This window comes from Somniosus microcephalus, chromosome 8, assembly GCF_052327205.1.
Source record: "Somniosus microcephalus isolate GS21.2 chromosome 8, FLI_Smic_1.0, whole genome shotgun sequence".
Classification (NCBI taxonomy): domain Eukaryota; kingdom Metazoa; phylum Chordata; class Chondrichthyes; order Squaliformes; family Somniosidae; genus Somniosus; species Somniosus microcephalus.
In genome coordinates this window covers 226008515-226028456 of record NC_140994.1, presented here as the reverse complement: position 1 = coordinate 226028456, position 19942 = coordinate 226008515, and the positions used below count along the sequence as shown (strand labels likewise).

At 45.0% G+C, this 19942-nt stretch overlaps 1 protein-coding gene across 1 annotated transcript; it reads left to right on the top strand.

Moving 5' to 3' along the window:
* The first annotated feature begins 690 nt into the window (after positions 1-690).
* Positions 691-17890, top strand: ccng1 (cyclin G1). The gene is made up of 7 exons (XM_085995750.1): positions 691-794; positions 3074-3346; positions 5104-5357; positions 6219-6297; positions 6386-6484; positions 7345-7543; positions 13854-17890. Exons 2-6 carry the CDS (start codon positions 3074-3076, stop codon positions 7540-7542), a joined length of 903 nt encoding a protein of 300 aa, XP_085851876.1. The 5' UTR covers positions 691-794; the 3' UTR covers position 7543; positions 13854-17890.
* The last annotated feature ends 2052 nt before the right edge of the window (positions 17891-19942 follow it).

Below are 19942 nucleotides of genomic sequence, written 5' to 3'. Positions count from 1 at the left end.
TCCATTCAAAGTAACCCGTTATTTACACAATTCAGTTCCACTGCTCCACTGTAGCTGTCTTACTTTCCATTTGATTTACTTGCCTGTCAGGTTTAGTCAATGCGAAATTGACCCGTTGTGTAATCTGCAAACGTTAAAAAAATGAATACATTTTCTGGCCTTTTGTAACCTTGGATGTGTTAAAATTGAGTACAAGTACAATACGTTAAACATCTGGGCGTTTTATAAATATTTGACTTAGTTTTGCAATGTCAATGGAAAACATTCCACTCGTTTCTTTCGGTATTTGTGTATATACAGTGCAGATTATATAAATAACGATCTCTTTCTCTTTCGAGACAAGATTGAGCCGGTTGGATCCTAACTGTAGACGAACTTTTTTGTTGTTGTTGCAAACTGAAACACTAAAAACGGTGAAGTGTAACTGAGTGAAGCGGTTTATTCCTGGCGGAGGAATCGGCGCTCGGGAAGGAGTCAAACACTGGCTCCTGCTCCAGTGAACCTGAGGGTTAGATTTCCCCATCACTGTCTCACTAATTTAAACGGTGGGGCCCGGGGGTTCCCTTTCTTTGCTTATTCCCCCCCCCCCCTATTTGCAATTGAGCCGATCTGGAAATGGCGATTTGATTGACTTCGGGACTGGCGAGTGGGAAGTGTTAAAATCGTGGGCTGGGCAGTCCGGGGTGGGGAGGAGACCAATTTGCGTTGAGCAAGGGCGGGACATGACGGCGGCTTTAAAAGGAGGTGATTGTGCGGGGCTTCGGTGAATCGGGGAACCGAGGAAGGTCGAGAAGGTAATTTAATATTCTAAATGGTGGATTTAAAAAAATATAATTTCAGATTAGTTCATCTAATATATTTTACCGAAGGAAAGACGCTTTGGTAATCTACAGCACCAGAGCTTGGTGGAGATATGTTTGTTCGATATTATGTCTATTAAATGTATACATTGTGTATTAGTTTATATATTTGCATTCACTGTATATATGTATTGCACTTGTAGTTTTTGGAAACTGGTATTGAGTAATTTGCTGGAGTCCCGGTACACTCTCTGGTTACAGTGTAACTGCTGATTGTACTTTAATCTCAGTGAAACGCCCGGTTCCATTGCTGAGCGACACGGTGTCTGCTGATCCTGCTACACTCTTGCCCGTTTGTATGAAGTAGCTGGAAAGTGAACGGATCGCCGGCCTGAAGATGGCAGCGGGACAAGTCCGGGCATATCGCGAGTGCCGCACCGCACCGGGGGCTGACCCTGAACTGGTGACTGCTGAGGCTCACTGTGGGGGAGGAGCCAGTCTGCTCGGCACAAATCCCAGTCTGTTCAGCGGCCCATTGCTTCTGTTCTATTCAGGCTAGCTTAGACCTTTTTTTAATTAACCCGGCTAGAATGTTGATTAACCTAACTTAAAGCAACTTGCCAGAGTGCTGCATATGCTGCAATATACAGCAAGTCTACAAGCATCTGTAGAAAAGGTTAGATTAATATTTTGGGTATGTACACTTAAAAATTTAGGCTGACACTCCAGTGCAGTACTGAGGGAGTGCTGCACTGTCAGAAGTGCCATCTTTCGGATGAGATGTTAAACCGAGGCCCAGTCTGCGCTCTCAGGTGGATGTAAACGATCCCAGGGCACTATTTTGAAGAAGAGCAGGGGAGTTCTCCCTGGTGTCCTAGCCAATATTTATCCCTCATTCAACATCACTAAAAACAGATTATCTGGTCATTATCACATTGTTGTTTGTGGGAGCTTGCTGCGTGTAAATTGGCTGCCACATTTTCTACATTACAATAGTGACTACACTTCAAAAAAAGTACTTCATTGGCTGTAAAGTGCTATGTGACATCCAGTGGTCATGAAAGGCGCTATATAAATGCGAGTCTTTCTTTGTCAGAACTCTCAATGTGCAACCGTGGCTTTTTCTGTAATCAGATGCTGATAGACCTGTTGTCTATTTTTAGTATCTTATATTTTCATCAAATTTGTATTTTTTAAACTGTTCAGATGTAATGGCTAACTGCTGTTAATCCATTGTGGAGGGGAAAGAAACTTGTATCACTTTCGTACTTGGCACATTCTGGCCTGGTGGATTTAATATGCTTGCTGCGCCAGTGTGTGTTTTTAAAAGTAGAACTAATGACGACTAAGAAAAATGTATAATGTAATTTATGCTTAGAATTTGCTTTAAATATGCAGTTTTATTCTTGTGCCGCTACTTAGCACTGGGTGTCTGTTGCGATGCCATTCCTCTAACAGCTGTTTTGGGCGTTTATCATTGTCTAAATTCTTTGTCACACATTGAGATAACGCAGCCTCCATGACCATCTGTCGTCCTGTAGAAGAGCTTTATTTTGCTGCTTGCAAATTCTTTCTCTTGTAAGATATACATTCTTGTCTGCGTGTGCTCTGTGTCTCTTCACAGAAGCAAGTAGGCTGGCAACATTTCTCTGCAGCACTTGACATAATTTGGAACATAAATCTGTTATGCACACCTAGGATGTGGCGAGAGGATTTACAGCAGGGGTTCCAAGCTTTTTGTCTTTGTGGCCATAATGGATGCGTACCATGGAGCCTCCGAGGGGATGTTAAAGCCATGATCCCATGATTTGCATATCTGAAGTCACTAGTACAAATAGAGCTGCTTGCTCTGATTTTGGATTTAATCACAAATGAGAACAGTATTAAGACCAGCCCTTTCCAGAACTGCAAAATTCAGATGGGACAAATCAACCAATTAGAAATATAAGCACATATCTGACTGAGTTGCCTGGGCTTCATGGGTCACCTTTGGCCCATGGGTGCCAGTTTGTGCAAGATGTACTTGGATTGAGAAATCAAGTGAGCTCTTTTCCTCTTTCTGCTTGTAGAGAACAGATTAACAATATAAGCTATCCTGTGTTGAATTCAAGTCAAATCCAGGAGGGTGTTTATAGGAGGCACAGGTTCTTGGATCTCTGATCTCATTTTGGTATAGAAGTGAAACTTGTATATCACAAGTGTACTCCAGTATTTACTTGGATGTTCAGAGCTGTTAAGTGACAATATTGTGTGTTTTTGACCTTCTGTTCAAGATGATTGGAAGTGAAACACAAGGAGCAAGCAGTGAAATCCTGGCACTTGTGAGCCAGCTAAATGTACACTTGGAACAAGAACCAAAATATCAGCCAAGGATAAATGGTTTGAAGGTCATCGAATCAGCGCATGAAAATGGAATCCGGATGACTGTGCGACTGAGAGAACTTGAAGTTAGGGACCTCCTTAGTCTGTCCCAGTTCTTTGGCTTTAGCACTGACTCATTTGTCCTGGCTATCAGTTTGCTTGATAGATTCTTAGGTTTGATGAAGGTGAGGTTATTGAGTTATTTTTCTTCTGCATGGCAATGCATAGCATCTCTAACTTTATCCAGTTCTGACGAAGGGTCATCGACCTGAAGCATTAACTCTTTCTCTCTCCACAGATGCTGCCTGACCTGCTGAGTATTTCCAGCATTTTCTGTTTTTAATTCAGCAATGTGTTGAGTGACTGTTGCACCAGCCACATTATGCAATGCAGATCTCATTTGCATTGCAAATAGAGTCCCAGTGAGCCTTGCATGCAATTAAAGGGCACACAATTGGCACCCTAAGCGCTGCACTTACCTGCGCTCAGCACACTGAGCTTGCAGCAGGCCTCAGGCTTTCACACTCTACCACAGAAATTGTGGCTTTCAAATGGGACTTGGATAAATACCTGAACGAAAAATATTTGCAGAGCTACAGGGAAAGGGCGGGGGAGTGGGACTAGCTGAAGTGGTCTTGCAGAGAGCCAACACGGGCTTGATGGGCTGAATGGCCTCCTTCTGTGCTGTAACCATTCCATTCGATATTCTAAAACATTTTATGACCACTATAATAAGGATATTAAATCCCCTGCAGATATTAATATATCCTTCTACCACCTAGAAGGACAAGTCAAGGGCAGCAGGTGCATGGGAACACCATCACCTCCAAGTTCCCCTCGAAGTCACACCATCCTGACTTGGAAATATATCACCATTCCTTCATCGTTGCTGGGTCAAAATCCTGGAACTCCCTAACAGCACTGGAAGTACCTTCACTACACGGACTGCAGCGGCTCAAGAAGGGGGCTCACCACCACCTTCTCAAGGGCAATTGGGGATGGGTAATAAATGCTGGCCTTGCCAGCGACACCCACATCCCTGGAATGAATTTTTTTTTTAAATTACACCACATTGGCACTGTAGATACATTGTAAAGCTTCTTGTCACCATTTACATTGGAGGCTCCCAATTAATGCAATCCAGGAATAGGGAATGAAGGAGTTCAGTTTGAACCTGCTGGCAACTCTATCTTGGGAATGAGAATGAGCTTTCCTTTGGCATCATGGGTACAGTCCTACTGTTAAGACTGAACTGCAGCTTGTGTAGACTTTCTACCAGTGTGAGGCCAGAGCTATCAATTCAGCTTGATAATTGCCTGGGTACATATATGCCAAAATGTGCCTTTTCTGGCTGCATGTCCAATTTTCTGGGGATGCCTGGCCCAAATGCATGTGACTCATCTGGGCTGGACTGCAAATATTGTAATGTTTTAATATTTAAAATAACTTTTCACATTGCTAGCAGATCTCGTGTGGTGTTCACAACAAGTCCGAGGATAGTGTTTTTGATAATGGGGGCGTTCTCAACAAAGTGTGATGAGGGAAAGTGTGACACTGGCAGGAAGTGCATGTTAATGCACAAGACATTTAATATATTAGATTTAACTACGTACTTGAATTCTTGGATGTTAAAACATTAAATTATGGGGCTACTGGTGATGTACAGATCGTTAGAGATGCTGGTGCAGGCCTGTAATAAGATGCCTCCTTTTCTTTTGTGTTCCACAGAGGACTTTCTTCGTGTTGTCTGTGGAGTACCTAAAAAATTTTTAAATGCAAAGGAAAGTGACATTTTTAGGGAAACCGTAGACAATCACTAACTTGGGACATATTTATCTTTTGAATTACACTTGCTGAGATGGCTGTAATACTTCTAGATTCATTGTTCGCACCATGTTTGTCTCTGATTAGTGAAGTATATTCGTATAATCTTTGATTCTAGGTGCAGCCAAAACATTTGTGCTGTGTTGGCCTGTGCTGCTTTTACCTGGCTGTGAAGGTGACTGAAGAGGAGCACAGCATTCCACTCGCCAGTGACCTGATTCGAATCAGTCAATGCAGATTCACAGTTTCGGATATGATGAGGATGGAGAGTATTATACTGGAAAAGCTGCACTGGAGGGTGAAAGCTCCGACTGCCTTGAACTTTCTGCGACTATATCACCAAATCATTCTGAACTGTTCTGTATCTGAAAGGTATGGGTGACTTTTTAGTGTTATTAATTTGGTTTGAGTTATCATTTTGGTTACCTTGTATTAGATCTGTCCGCCCAGGGCCAGTTTGTGATTTTTGCAGTGGTACACGGGAGTTGGAAATATTGCTGTGCCGCTGTAAATGAGATGCTGTCTTAATACAGGCATCGGGATTTCTAATTAAAGGTTAGGTCTATATGTTGTATGTACTTTTGTGAACAGAGTTTGAAGGTTATGTAGAAAATGGTAATGTCCAATATTAGCAATTCTGTGCTGAGTTTGGGGTTGTGGTGGGGTCTGCAAGTTACTAATTAACTGCACCTTGCTGCATAAGTGACAGTCAAGGCACCTGCTGTGAAAACATCTTGCTGAATATAAGTGGGGAAAAAGTTTGGATAGAATGAAATGCAGGAGTTATTTAGGGTGTTAAAATCTCAACATTGATACAACGTGGATTAGTCAACAATCATGAGCACGATTTCTCACATACACAGTTCCTAATCTTACTCGTGCTGTTGTGGAGAGGTGCTAATGTGGCTCTGATGTTTCTACAGAAGATTGATCAGACTTTCCCCTGGGGTAATGTACCCTGCCCAGCCCCAGGGGTGACTCTTGTACACCTTCTTGTGGCGACTTAGAGTTTGCACAGACTACCATTTACTTGCTCGCTCTCAGCCAGGGGTTATGTGTAGATTGTGTGTAATGTGCAGATAAAAAGAGGGGAAATTTTAATAAAAGGGACAATTCTCCTCTATGTTGCATGCTGTATTGGACTGATGAAAGTTGAGTCCACTAGTGTAGAGAAATTGTACAACTATGTTTAATGTGAGGAATAGAATCTTGTCTGACAGACTCTCTCTTTAGGAACAAGATGCTGACTCTTGAGCGACTCGAATCCCAGCTTAAAGCTTGTAATTGTCGCTTTGTCTTCTCCAAGACGAAAGTAAGTTTAGACAGTAGTGAGAAAAACTTTGTTAAAAAAGTTAACTGTTCAATTTTTTTTAATTTAAAGAAAAATGTGAATTTTTTAGGGGTCCACATTGGCACTGTCGATCCTCGCACTGGAGGTCCAAAGTCAAAAGTTGCATGAATTAATGGTGACCATAGAGCGTCTACAGCAGCATTCCAAAGTGAGTGGTATAGTGTTACTTCAAGCCGCGTGACACGAGGCTGCACAGTTACCTTGTAGTTAAAAATAAAACCGCTCATCTAGCTCCTTCTAAAGTAATGAGTTAAGGATTTAAATAGAAGATAATTCTATTGAGTACTTGCTTTTTTTTAGAGAAACTATACCAAGGAACTAGGGGTTTGGCAAAATTGTTTTCAAGGATTTTATCAACTTTCTACTGTAACAGTGGAACAGGATGAATATTTTATAAGGAGGGATTTGTGAAACAATTTTTTAATTTGAGCAATACCATGGGAAATCAACACTGGTCAAGATATTGGGGGTAAAATTCCTCTTGGGCTGTAGTGCAAAACTGACAATAGGGACTCGGCCGCCAGTTTTACACTTCGCCTGATTTAGAAAATTGGATGTAATCTCTCAGTCTGGCAACACCGCGATTTAAAAATTCTCCTTTGTTTTCAAATCCCTCCATGGCCTCGCCCCTCCCTAGTTCTGCAACCCTCCAAGATCTCTCTGCTCCTCCAATTCTGGCCTCTTGCATTTCCCTGATTTTCATCGCTCCACCATTGGCGGCTGTGCCTTCAGCTGCTGAGGCCCTAAGCTCTGCAAATCCACTCCACCCCTCTCCTTTTTAAGGTGCTCCTTAAAACCTACATCTTTGACCAAGCTTTTTGTCACCTGTTGTAATATCTCCTTATGTGGCTTGATGTCAAATTTTGTTTGATAACGCTCCTGTGAAGTGCCTTGGGATGTTTTACTATGTTAAATGTGCTATATCAATATTTGTTGTTGCTTCTGCTGCTGTACTTTTTTTTTTAGGGAAAATTCTAGTTTTATAACTATATATTTTGTTTTGCACAGATAAGTGACCAAGATTTGTCTCTCTGGAGAGAACTTGTTGCAAAATGTTTCGCAGAGTATTCATCATCCAGGTGCTCCAGACCTAGTAACAAAAAGCTCATGTGGACAGTATCAAGATGCACATCTAGGCAACTTCACAGTTACCATCGTATAACTCCTCTTCCAACGATCCCTGAAGCTGTCACTTGTACTGAATGAGGTACGGATAGCTGTAATCCCTTTTTTTTTGCAGTAATCAATTAAACTTACAATTGACTTGTTTTATAACCCAATTGCAAATCTTTATTTTCTCTTTCCCTCTGAATTCATTCCCTCCCCCACCACCACCATAAATGTGTTTTCCTGCCCATGTGAGCATTACCTGACTGGCATTCCCTTGTGTCCCTCGGTTGCTATTGTACCATATATTAATAGATGTACAGAAATGACCAAATTAGAATTGCATTTCCTTTTACTTATGGTAGATAAATTGTATGTATCCTTCTACAAGAATAGCTCCCCAATTTTTGCGATGACTGAATGCTCCATGTGGAAACTAGGTAGACAAGACTGATGCACTCATTTTGGGATTTTTTTTCCCCCCCACGGAAAGCATAGGGGAAGGGATGGGGAATTACTTTTAAATGTTGGGGTTTTTAAAGCTTTTTATATTCTTTTTGGGGAAAAAAGCATTAGGATGATTTGTTAAAATTAACCTTCCGTACAAATTGTAAACGATATGCAATTCAATAGCTTGTCATAGTCATGGTCATAACGGCACAGAAGGAGGTCATTCGGCCCATCGAGTCCATGCCAGCTCTCTGTAGAGCAATCCAGTCAGTCCCATTCCCCCGCTCTCCCTGTAGCCCTGCAAGTTTATTTCCCTCAAGTGCCTATCCAGTCTCCCTTGAAAACATTGAGGCCTAGAAATTCAGTTGCGTTCGCCAGCCGCTAACGCCATAAGAGGGGTAGATTTGCAGCGCTAGGCACTTAGCGCCCGGGCGCAGAACGATCTGCGCCTACGCCCAACTTCAGTTGACATTTAGCGCCGGCGCAAAGTGTTTGCGCCCGCTCAGCTGCGCGCGCAGCTTATGACGTCATTTCGTCGTGCAACGCTGTTTGTGCGCCCCAAACCGGAAATTCAGTGGCACCCGGCCAATGTGGGCGTGGCGCTGTTAAGAACTGAAGTGGAACGCAACAGAGGCCCTGTGGGCCTCGGGGAGCGCTAATTAAAGGGCACTTACACTGACCTATAAAGCCCAGCCATTTTGCTGCAATGACTTCAGTGCTTTGGATTTCTGGACAGAGACCAAGGAACAGAGCTTACTGATTTGGGACAACGTAGGAGAGGTATTTTTGGCTTCTGGCCAGAGCTTGGAAATTTGAATCATTGTGATTTAACTGTTTGCAAGTTTATTATGGGGGCTGTATGGGGTTCCAACCCTCAGTTCCAGCATTATGTGCGAAGGGCTCGCAGACGCTGTGTGAGAGGGCCAGCCATGCCTAGACGCAGAGGGGCCATCAGGCGTCGGCAACGTAGGCCTTACCCACTCAGGGAATACCGGCAGCAGGTGTCCTATCTCACCATGACTGCCGCGCATTGTGTTAAGAGGCTGCGCTTCAGAAGGGAGGTGGTTGCAGAGATCTGCCAGCTGCTTCACAGAGATCTGCGTCCACAGCTGATGTGCAGGACGTCTCTCTCGGTGGAAGTGAAGGTCACGGTGGCTCTGAACTTTTATGCAAGCGGCTCCTTCCAAGCCGCTGCTGGGGACATAGCGAACATCTCCCAGTTCGCCGCGCATCGCTGCAGCCGGCAGGTCACCGATGCCCTTTTCGCGAGGAGACACCAATTCATCTCCTTCCCCATGACCCGAGAGAGGCAGGAGCAGCGTGCAGTCGGATTTGGCAGGATCGCGGACTTCCCCATGGTGCAGGGCGCCATTGACTGCACGCATGTGGCTATGCGGGCACCTATCGACAATGCCGAGAATTACCGCAACCGGAAGGGCTACCATTCCCTCAATGTACAGCTGGTGTGTGACCACAGGCAGCGCATCCTAGCTGTCAATGCCCGCTTTCCAGGAAGCAGCCACGATGCATTTATCCTGCGCCAGACTACTGTGGCTGACATGTTCGAGGCACAGCCTCCACCAAGGGGATGGCTTATTGGGGACAAGGGCTACCCTTTGTGTACATGGCTCATGACCCCGCTCCGCGCGCCCAGGACCCCTGCGGAGGAGGCATACAACGAAAGCCATCAAGCCACAAGGAACATCATAGAGCAAACGATTGGCGTCCTCAAGCAACGGTTCCGCTGCCTGGATCGCTCCGGCGGATCTCTACAGTATTCGCTGGATAGAGTCTCCCAGTTCGTCGTCGTTTGCTGCATGCTGCACAACCTGGCTATCCGCAGGACTCGGGCACTGCCACCTCACGTTGGACCACCACCTCAGGAGGACGAGCAGGAGGACCATGAGGAGGAGGAGGAGGAGGAGTACCAGCCCAGGAGGGAGCCACAAGGTCCAAGGGCCGTCCGCCGGCGGCTTATTGAACGACACTTCTAGGCCCCCTGTCAGGGAATGGCTTGTGGCAATGAACGCACCTGAATGCAGGCGCTCCGCAAGCCCTCAGCCGCTTAACGCAACAACCGCTGGAAACATGACACCTGGACAAGCTGAATAAATAAAAAGCTTTATTTAACAAACTCAGGGCCCTTCCCACATGAAACAGAAAAACAGACAAGACCCCCAAAAAACAGTCACAAAAATATCTCGCTCCCACAACCTGGGGAGGAATAACAAAACTTGCCCATCCAATTGGCCTTCATCCTCGGCCTTACCAAAATAAGCCCAGCCCCCCCCCCCCCCCCCCCCCGCCCACAACACAAACACCCCCATATAAAAAAAACCATTGCCAACACACTCTACTGGGTGTGTCGAGAGGGCGAGTCCTTGTGCGGCCCCTGCCCGACCTGTTGCTCCGCCTCAACCTGGGCCCTGTGGGTGTTGCACGGCTGGGGGAAGGCTCCTGAGGGGCAGAATGCGTGACGGCAGATGCCCTTGGGTCGGCCCTGGAGGGGCCGGCTGCTGACTGCTGCAGCTGTGGCTGGGCAGCATCAGTCTCTGCAGCAGCTCATCGCACCTTGGCTGGGGGAGTTGCAGTGGCGGCTGCAGCAATGGGGGCAAGCTGGCTGATGCCAGGCGCTCGCTGGTCGCCAGAGACACTGGCACTCGGCCGGGCTGGCAGTGCAGCAAGCGCAGCAATCTGGTGGAGGCCAGACCGCTGTGCTGCAGCAGGGCGGCGGGTGCCCTGGCGATACTTGCGCGACACAGCGAGTGTGGCAGAAGTGAGTGCCCGAACTGCCCTGGTCTGTGCCCGCATCAGATCAGTGAGTGTCTGCACAGCACCACTCATGAACTCGCGTCCTGCGCTGCCGCGAGTTGCTGGACACCCCTGTCCTGTGCTGCCGCGAGTTGCTGGACACCCCTGTGCTGCCGCAAGTTGCTGGACACCCCTGGCCTGTGCTGCCGCGAGTTGGTCGACACCCCTGGCCTGTGAGTCCCCGAAAGCGGCCACACTATGAGCCAGGGACTCAATGGCCTGAGGCAACTGTCCCACAACCCCCATGAACTCCTTGTGGCGGCGCTCAGAATCCGCGGACATTTCATCTAGGAGGCGCACCTCCTGGGCGAGGACCGTCTCCGGACTGGAGGCCGGACTCTCCCTCTGGGGAGAAGGCCGCCGTTCTGCCCGACCCTTCCCACGTGCCTGGACGCCACTGGGCCCAGGAACTGGCCTCCCCTGCAACACTTGCCCCCTCTGGGGAGAAGGCCGCTGTTCTGCCCGACCCTTCCCACGTGCCTGGACGCCACTGGGCCCAGGAACTGGCCTCCCCTGCAACACTTCCCCCTGGCTCTCCTCCAGGCAAGACGTCTCCCCTCCATTGCCATCCCCTGGCGCGGATGAGGCTTCGCCCGATGTGCTGCCTTCCTGTTGATCCTCGTCGTCGTCCTCTTCCGAGGGACTGGCACTCTCAGCTTCAAGGACCTCCTCCTCACCAGCTGAAAGCAGGAAGGCACAAGAGTAGCTTTAGAGTGAGGACAGGGCGTCAGCGAGGGAGGCATGAGTGGTGGCATTCAGCGCATTGGTCAGACAGTGGCAAAGGATGTAGATCTGATGCGCTAGGGGAACGAGAGGTCCAAATGGTCATGTCCTTACCATTGGGTCGCAGCACAGGGTCGGCATCTCCAATGGCAACAGGGCCAGCCACCCGGCCACGCATGAGTCGAGCCACGTTCTCCTCCAGCTCACTGAGCTCCTGGAACTGGGCACGGCCTCCCCTGGTGACATTCTGGCTCTTCAAATTCCAGGCCATCTTGGCCTGCAAGAGAGAGGACGGCCTCTAAGTACATTGTGGTGGCCTGTTGTGTGCACTGCCTCCCATGGTGGAATAGCTTGGCCAGTGTGGTGGCCTGTTGTTGTGTGCACTGCCTCCCATGGTCGAATAGCTTGGCCAGTGTGTTAAGTGCAGAAAGTGCTATTGAGGATCATGCCAGTGCCATAGCTGCGGGAGGAGGGCTGGCCATTAGGCCTTTGAGGTCCCTTTGCCCATAATGTGAGGTGCACATGCAAGGATGAGGAGGACACTGGAAAGGGTACTCACCTTCACCATCCGAGTGAGGTCGTTGTACTTCTTGCGGCATTGGTCACCAGTCCTGGGGACATCGCTGTTGACTGACACCCTGTGGGCGATTTTCCTCCAGGCTCTCCTGTACTGCCTCCTGGGAGCCTTCTTGCCACTGTCCGGGCACAAGATCTCTTTGTACCTTTCCAACCCCCTAACCAGCACCCTCAAAGCATGCTGGGAGAAGCACTGCGCTCGTTCACGGGCCTTCTCCATGGCTTCAGGCGCTATTTGGGTCCACCAGCCGTGTTCAGGCCTAGCTGCAGGGCTCCACTATCCAGGGCGTGGCTGCAGACCAAGTCGACCCTTCCCCCTTAAGAGCTGGCCGGTGTCAGGGTGTCTGCTGTCAATCAAAACATGACCGCACCTGCGCTGCGCCCGGCCTCGGCGTTATCAGTCCGCACCGCCGGCTTAGCGCCTAAAGATAGGAGTGCAACGCCAGTTTCAGCGCTCGCCCAAACTCTTGGCCAAATCTACTGAATTTCGGCGAACTGACCTGCACTTTCCGGCGGGCGCTAACTTTAGCGACCGCCCAACTTTACCGCCCCAAAAGTGGCTATACTGAATTTCTAGGCCTGAGTGTCTCCGCTTCCACCGCTTCTGTTGGCAGTGAATTCCAGGTCATAACCACTCGCTGTGTTTATATATATATAAAAAAAAAAGTTTTTCCCCACCCCTGTATCTCTTGCCCAAAACCTTAAATCTGTGTCTTGACAAAGGGTTCACCCGAAACTTTGACTCTATTTTCTCTCCACGGATGTTGCCTGGCCTGCGTTTTTCCAGCATTTTCTGCTGTTATTTCTTAAATCTGTGTCCCCTAGTATTTTTACCATCAACTAGTGGGAACAGCCGTTTCCCGTCTAGCCTATCCAAACCCGTCATAATCTTGTACACCTCTATCAATTCACCCCTCAACCTCCTTTGCTCTAATAGAAACAAATCCAGCTTCTCCAAGCTGTCCCTGTAGCTAAGATCCCCCATCCCCAGAACTATTCTGGTAAATCTCCTCTGCACCCTCTCCAGTGCCTTCACAGTCTTGATAATCAGTAAGCACCTCAGACCCATTATGTTGATTGCCTGTTCCCAGGCAGTCGACAGGGTTATCTGGCAGGCCTTGTTTAAGATTAAGAGAATGTTTATATATTTTAAGAGACTGGCACAGACAGTTGGGTCTAGCAAAGGCCAGGCTTAGAAGTTAACATTAAGGGGGGTTGCTAGGAGTTACTTTGTTGAAGTCAAGTAAGACAACCAAAGCATAGCATCTTAATTATTTTATATTATAATGCAAAGACAAGTTGTACTGATTGAATTAATGGTGTCAGATCATAACTGTTCTGTCCTCTTCACTTGCTGTGAAATCAAGCAGGTTAACAATGTGTATCTGGCCTCATCCTGTCAAGTGCTTTTTTTTTGGTCTACCTTCAAAGAGTTTGGAGAGGCATGCGAGAACATGTGTGAAAGATGTAAATATCTGGTTCAAAACTCTGGGCGGGGGGGATACAATTGTTGGACTATGCTAGTGTAAAATTAGATATTTGGAAGTACAAGTACACCCCTCAACTTGAGATGCTCTGACCTTTGCTGCAGTACCCTAGAGAATATCTAAAACCGGACCCTAAACCTGTAACACAAACCTAGTAGTGCTATGTTCTAAATTTGGATCACTTGTTTTTTATGCTTAATGTGCTGTTGCTTGTGTGCAGGAATATAGGAATGCTCTGGCTGGTCAATGCTGTAAAATATTTAGACACCCTGATGTCTGGACATGGACATATTCTGGTTTATGAGCCATAATTTTAGAAAGACATGTCCTAATACATGGTTTCCTTTTTTCTCTCTCCTGCAGAACCTTAATAGTGTGCACCAAAAAGGAATGACTTTTTTCAGATTAAGTGCCTCAACCGTGAACTATTTTTGTTCAGTCTTCACAAGAAGTGTCCTTCTATTCAAGAGCTACAGCTTGCAGTGAAGCAGTGTGTAGGATGTAGTTCTGAAAATAACACTGCAGCTATTTTTTACTGTTGATCTTCTAAAAGTTTTTAAATTCTGAAATGTGATCAATATGGTGTAAAAATCTTTGCATACAGGTACTTCATTCAATTTTTGATAGTTGAATGTGGGGTTCAGGCAAATATTGACTTTATATGTAATCATTCTTTATTGAATTTATTGGTTTAATTTTAAAAACACAAGTGAAGTTTTTAATTACTGTAGATAAGGTCAATGTTGTAGGGATCTAAATGTGCATGTCTCATTCATTAGGGCAGTGGAAATTTATTGATTCTCTCCGAGGCAAGTTCCATCAGCCTACAGGTCACGTCACTTAACAATCATGACTTTCTCTCTTCCTCCCACCCAAAACTAAATTGAATTGCGATTAGATGCAGACATCCCATAAGTGACCCGGAAAATGATTTATTTGCACAGTTACTCTATGGAGGTTACTTTTGCAGATTTCTGGATCAGATGTGATTGGTCTTTGGCTTTTTTTGCCATATCAATGGCTGAGAAGAGCCTGCAGCTTCATAACTGTTACTTCATTTTTCTCATTTCAGTTTCTGCTGCCTCAACAAACTGCATCTTGTGCCCCCCTGGATAAAGTGACAATGCAGCCAGTCCACACCCAGAACAGTAGATGGAGGGGAGGGAAATAAAAATGTTTTGCTTTAAGAGCTGAAGATAAACATTTGTGCTAGCATTGACTCCGTGATAGTACTGTCCCATCTAAGTCAAAAGGTTATGGGTTCAAGTCTGACACTACAGTGCATTACTGTGTGTATTGGAGGTGTCAGATGACATTAAATCAAGACCCCATTTGCATGCAAATGTTAAAGTTCACTTGGCATTTTGTGAAGAATAGGGGTGTTTTTCTGGTGTCCTCAATCCAACATCATTAAAACAGACTCTTTGGTCATTTATCACATTGCTGTCTGTGGGACTTTGCTCTGTGCAAATTGCCTGTCAAATTTATTACAATACAAAAGTGACTACACTTCAAAAGCAATTCATTGGCTGTAAAGTTCTTTGGGATGCTCTGGGGACTTGAAAGGTGCACTATACATGCATCATTTATCATTCCAGGTGATGCGGATCTTGTTTGTTGTGCAATGGGACTTTGGTTAACAAAGGAAAATCCATGCTTGTCCCTATAAATTTATTTGCCCTATGTTGTTAGATCTGTGCCACTACCTAACCTTTATCAGTAAACAGTTGAGTTGTAAGGTGCATCCCATGGATCCAGATTGTACACCAGAAGGCACCCATTGGTTATCCACTGTCTTCATCATGCTAATAATTCAGTTGTGTTTGGAATCTGTTTTTGTTGGTAATCTGAGGGATGGGTGTCCATTTCCAACCTTGTAACCTTTGTGATTTGAACTGATGAAGGAGGATGTAATTAGATAATGATTCACTTTATGCTCGTAATGGCCATCTCTTGCTTCTCTTTGATTTCATATTTAGTAAAGGTTCCTAAACCCTACAAACAAACTTAATTTTGCAGTGTTCAGGTTTGATGCACCTTAATTTCTGGAGTAAAATTGGATTAGTGGAGAGGGAGATCTCTTTTTATTTGTATAGTTTTAAAGAAGTACAGTGTTTAAATTTCAATCCTACAACTCATTCTGCTGCATTCACGATTTGGTAGTGTTTCTACTGGAGGCTTTAGTCCCAGAAGAGTGTAAATGGCCATCACTGTTGACTAGGTGTAAAGCTGATACAGACTATAGTGAGCAGTCCTAATGGCCATGCTTCACTAGCAATCTACATTTTGCTTAGTTCTCAGTTATATATTAACCTAAATGCAGAAATTGGAGCACAGCAGTACAATGGCTTTAATTTTTGTCACCAAGAGTCGATTTAACACATCTATCAATCCTAGTACTGTACTTAAATTGGAATTGCCTTGTGGAGACTAGGAATGGAGCGTTTTGATGTGGCTTCCGCAGTACTTTGAGACATGAAGGACACATTGTTGCCATGGACAGACTGATCATGATTTCCCGACTACCCCATGAATGCTTCCATAGCGCTGTATTATTGGCATCCCCCCCTTCCATAAGAATCCCACACCCTTTTGGGGAGCCATTCATCCCCTGATTGTTGCATAATAGACAGTTGCTATGCTTGTTTTTAGAGGCTTTTATTCAGGCTTCACTTAAAATTCAAGCATTGTTTAAGATGCTATTTTCTTTTAGTCTGCGGGAAAATCCATAGTAAAGGATTGTTTTAACTTCAAGATAGCCTCTAAGCATAGAAGCTGCTTGACTGTAGTTCCCTAACTCATGAAAATGTTTGACTAGGGTTATGCCAGTAGGAGAAACTAACTTCAGATAGTTTTAGGAAAATGGTTTGAGGAAGCGAATATAAATTTGGTTACTAAGATGAGGCTTTTGAGCATGGATTTTAGTAGAATCGGATGTTGAGTTTGTATCTGAACCATAAAGGAGTTATGTGCCATAAACCAGCTTAGTGAGATCAGTTTTTAATGAAAGGAATGGTTGGAATACATTTTTCAGCAGCAAGATTGTTTAGCACTTTTTATTTATAAAGAAAACCCTAAAAAACCTAAATTAATCTAGTGCATTCACTGCTTGAAAGGCATATTCCCCAATGTTGCAAAGCTACTAGGTTAGTATATTTTTAGCACTTTAAAAAAATATAATAATGTCTAGATAAGATTCACATCAAATCACCTGAAGCGTTCACAATTCACTTTTATATTTTTTTTAAAAAGAAATCTAAACTTCTTGGAAACTTACTAAAATTCTTAGTTTGTTGCACCAACCCAACCGAATGCTTTGCCTCTCTGCTCCTTCTACTGTTTTACTGATTATTGCATGTTGTGACTTGAGCATACTCTGCACTGAGGATTTAAGCTTGTTGGTCACCAGGTCACTCGCAGCAAAGAAAATTGGTTCTTTATATTACCGGTATCTGGGAGGGGAAAAGTGTGCAGCTGTGTGATTTCTTGATCAAACAACACAAGAAGCTTGTATAATCTTGCTTTTTGAAGTTATTTACATTTGATTTACTAGGTTTTGTGATTCAGCATGTTTGAGACTTAAATGTTATTACTGTAAAATGCATTATGTGGAGGAAATGCTTCTGAATTTTACCATTTGGCTTGACTTTGTTTTAAAATCACTGAATTGGTAACAAAGGAAATACGATTAATAAAGGAAAACTAAGATTGAAATCAAACTACATGGAAATTCAGACAAATGTTAAAATTTTATGTTGTGTAATACTTCAGGACCCTCCAAGTGAATTTTTCAGTCATTTTGTATTTTGCGTTTGTATTTTAATTTATTTAAATTGGGCTCATTCATTTTAGCCAATGAATTCCTCATTTTCATTGGTGCAGTGCAATATGTGACGGGTTTAGTTATAAGCCTGCGGAAAAAAGTTTACAAACAACTGTGACTTGGTTATACTTCTATATTTTAACTTAAAACACACTTTGATTTATATTCTGTAAAGAGATGTTACACTTTTGGCAGTATTGAAGCCAAATGTTTATTGCATAGATTACTTAAACACTTAGTGAATCTGCAGTTTTTTTTTTAATAAACTATTCTGTAGATTTTTTTTTTTTTTTAAAGTATGAAGAACTTGCTCATATCTCAAAGATGTTTATCTACCAGTGTGAAACCATTGATGGCTGTTAAACAAATGCTTTAGATCTGTGATGCTATATAAGCTAAAAACTGATGCTGGTTAGTGTCTCTCAATGAACTGTGCCTTTTTGGAAATTGTGGCTTAAAACAATATCTATATGTTGTGTACATAAAGTATTCACCTCCAGAAATTGGTCCAAACTCCAATGTTTGATCACTTTTTAAGAGTGGCCTTATTGAATAAACACTGAAACTGTCGTCAACATTTAAGTTTGGCTATTTTTTATTTCAACTGTCCTGGGTTCGTGGCTGAAAGAACAATAGTCTTCTATTTGGGAAGGGCACTTCTTTATTTCTACTGTCTCCCTCCAGCTCCTCCTCTTCTTCGGCAGTCCCTTGGAACCGAGGATGACTTGCTTCCACATTAAAAATGAGTTCTTAGGTGACTGATAAATCCAATGCGGGACCTACAGTCTCTGTCACAGGTGGGGCAGATGGTGGTTGAAGGGGCGGGTGGGTGGAGTGCGTGGGTTGACTTGTGCTTGGCTTCCACTTGCTCCCGGCAAAGAGACTCGGTGTTCGGCGCCTTCCCGGATGCTTCTCCACTTTGTGCGGTCTTGGGCCAAGGAGTCCCAGGTGTCGGTGGGGATGTTGCACTTTTTTTTGAAGGAGGCTTTGAGGGTGTCCTTGAAGCGTTTCCTCTGCCCACCTGGGGCTCTCTTGCCATGTCCTTTCACTAGGACAGTATTTTTAATGAATTCTACATTTTTTGGGGGGTGGTGGTGGTGGGAGGGAATTGTAGTTGTACCAGTATTGTGGCCACTTTAAATTGGTTACTGAGAGTAGCTAGTTTAGTTGGAATACATGTTATTAGGACCAGGCCTCCCAGCAGTTTTGGGGCCTTCCAGCTAAAGCCGCTGGCAGCAGGGATTCAGGTCACAGGAGGCTGAGGTAAGTATTTTTGTATATAAAAGGTTCATTATGGGCCAGGAAGAGCAGGAGTGCTCCTGGTCTCACAGGGATGCCTTGGTCCTCACTAAATATCCAATACTTACCTTGTCTGCAACTGTAATGTGGGTCCCCAGGAGCGTCCCCTCTTTTTCCCCCTCTCTCCCTAACCTCCTTACCCCCCCACCCCCCCTGCAATCTTTAACCTCAACCCACTTGCAGTGACTTTGACTCCTGCCTGAAGACAGCAGGAATTTTGTTGGAATACGGGACATGGGTTCAGATAGAGTGAGTGTGTGTGTGTATCACAATATATACACTCTCGCCACCCCCCACCCCCCCCCCCCCCCCCCCCAAACCATGTGACCTCCTGGGAGAGGCAAAAAAACATTAAAAAACCCAGGATAATTTGGGGGGGGGGGGGAAATCTGGAACATTCCTCTCCGACCCTTCTAGGTGATCAAAACTAGTCCAGGAGATCACTCCAGCCCTGAATTCCGTGAAGTACTCACCATCTGCAAGAGGGGATGTCTGCCCCAACCAGAAACAGGTCCAGCTCGCGCTGGAAGGAATTGGCGTCCACTGTACGTGGCAGCAGTGTATTCTAGAGGTCCACTATTCTCAGGAAAAAGAACCACCTTTTTAAAAATTCGTTCATGGGATGTGGGAGTCACTGGCAAGGCCAGCATTTATTGCCCATCCCTAGTTGCCCTTCAGAAGATGGTGGTGAGCTGCCTTCTTGAACCACTGCAGTCCATGTGATGAAGGTACTCCCACAGTGCTGTTAGGTAGGGAGTTCCAGATTTTTGATAATTAACCTAGATCTAGCCTTACACAACCTAAAATTGTGACCTCAGTCCTTCCTAACCTATTTAATTGGAAGAAACTGTCAACTGGAACACAATCTATTCCCTTCATCATCTTACAAACATCAATCAGATCACCGCAAAGTCTGCGCTTTTCTAAAGTAAAGATTAGGCACACATGGATGTTTCTTGATTGGCAAGATATCGGTTATGGTGTGACCCAGGGATCTGTGTTGGGACATATCTTGCTTTCCATACACAATTGATTTTGTACCACCGTACACTCCTTGTGGAGACAAAGTCCCATCTTCACACTGAGGGCATCCTCCATTGTGTTGTGTGGCACTACCACCATGCTAAATGATTCAGAACAGATTTAGCAACTCAAAATTGAGCATCATTGATGCGCTGTGGGCCATCAGCAGCAGCAGAATTATATTCCACCACAACCTGTAAACTCATGGCCCGGCATATCCCTCACTCTACCATCACCATCAAGCCAGGTGGCCAACCCTGGTTCAATGAGGAGTGCAGAAGAGCATGCCAGGAGCAGCACCAGGCAT

Bases quoted from the DNA above. Each gene is read 5' to 3' on its own strand.
- ccng1 (XM_085995750.1), top strand. From the start codon at position 3,074: ATGATTGGAAGTGAAACACAAGGAGCAAGCAGTGAAATCCTGGCACTT. The intron at 3,347-5,103 runs GTGAGGTTATTG...CTTTGATTCTAG, and splicing joins GATTCTTAGGTTTGATGAAG to GTGCAGCCAAAACATTTGTG. The intron at 6,485-7,344 runs GTGAGTGGTATA...TGTTTTGCACAG, and splicing joins GTCTACAGCAGCATTCCAAA to ATAAGTGACCAAGATTTGTC.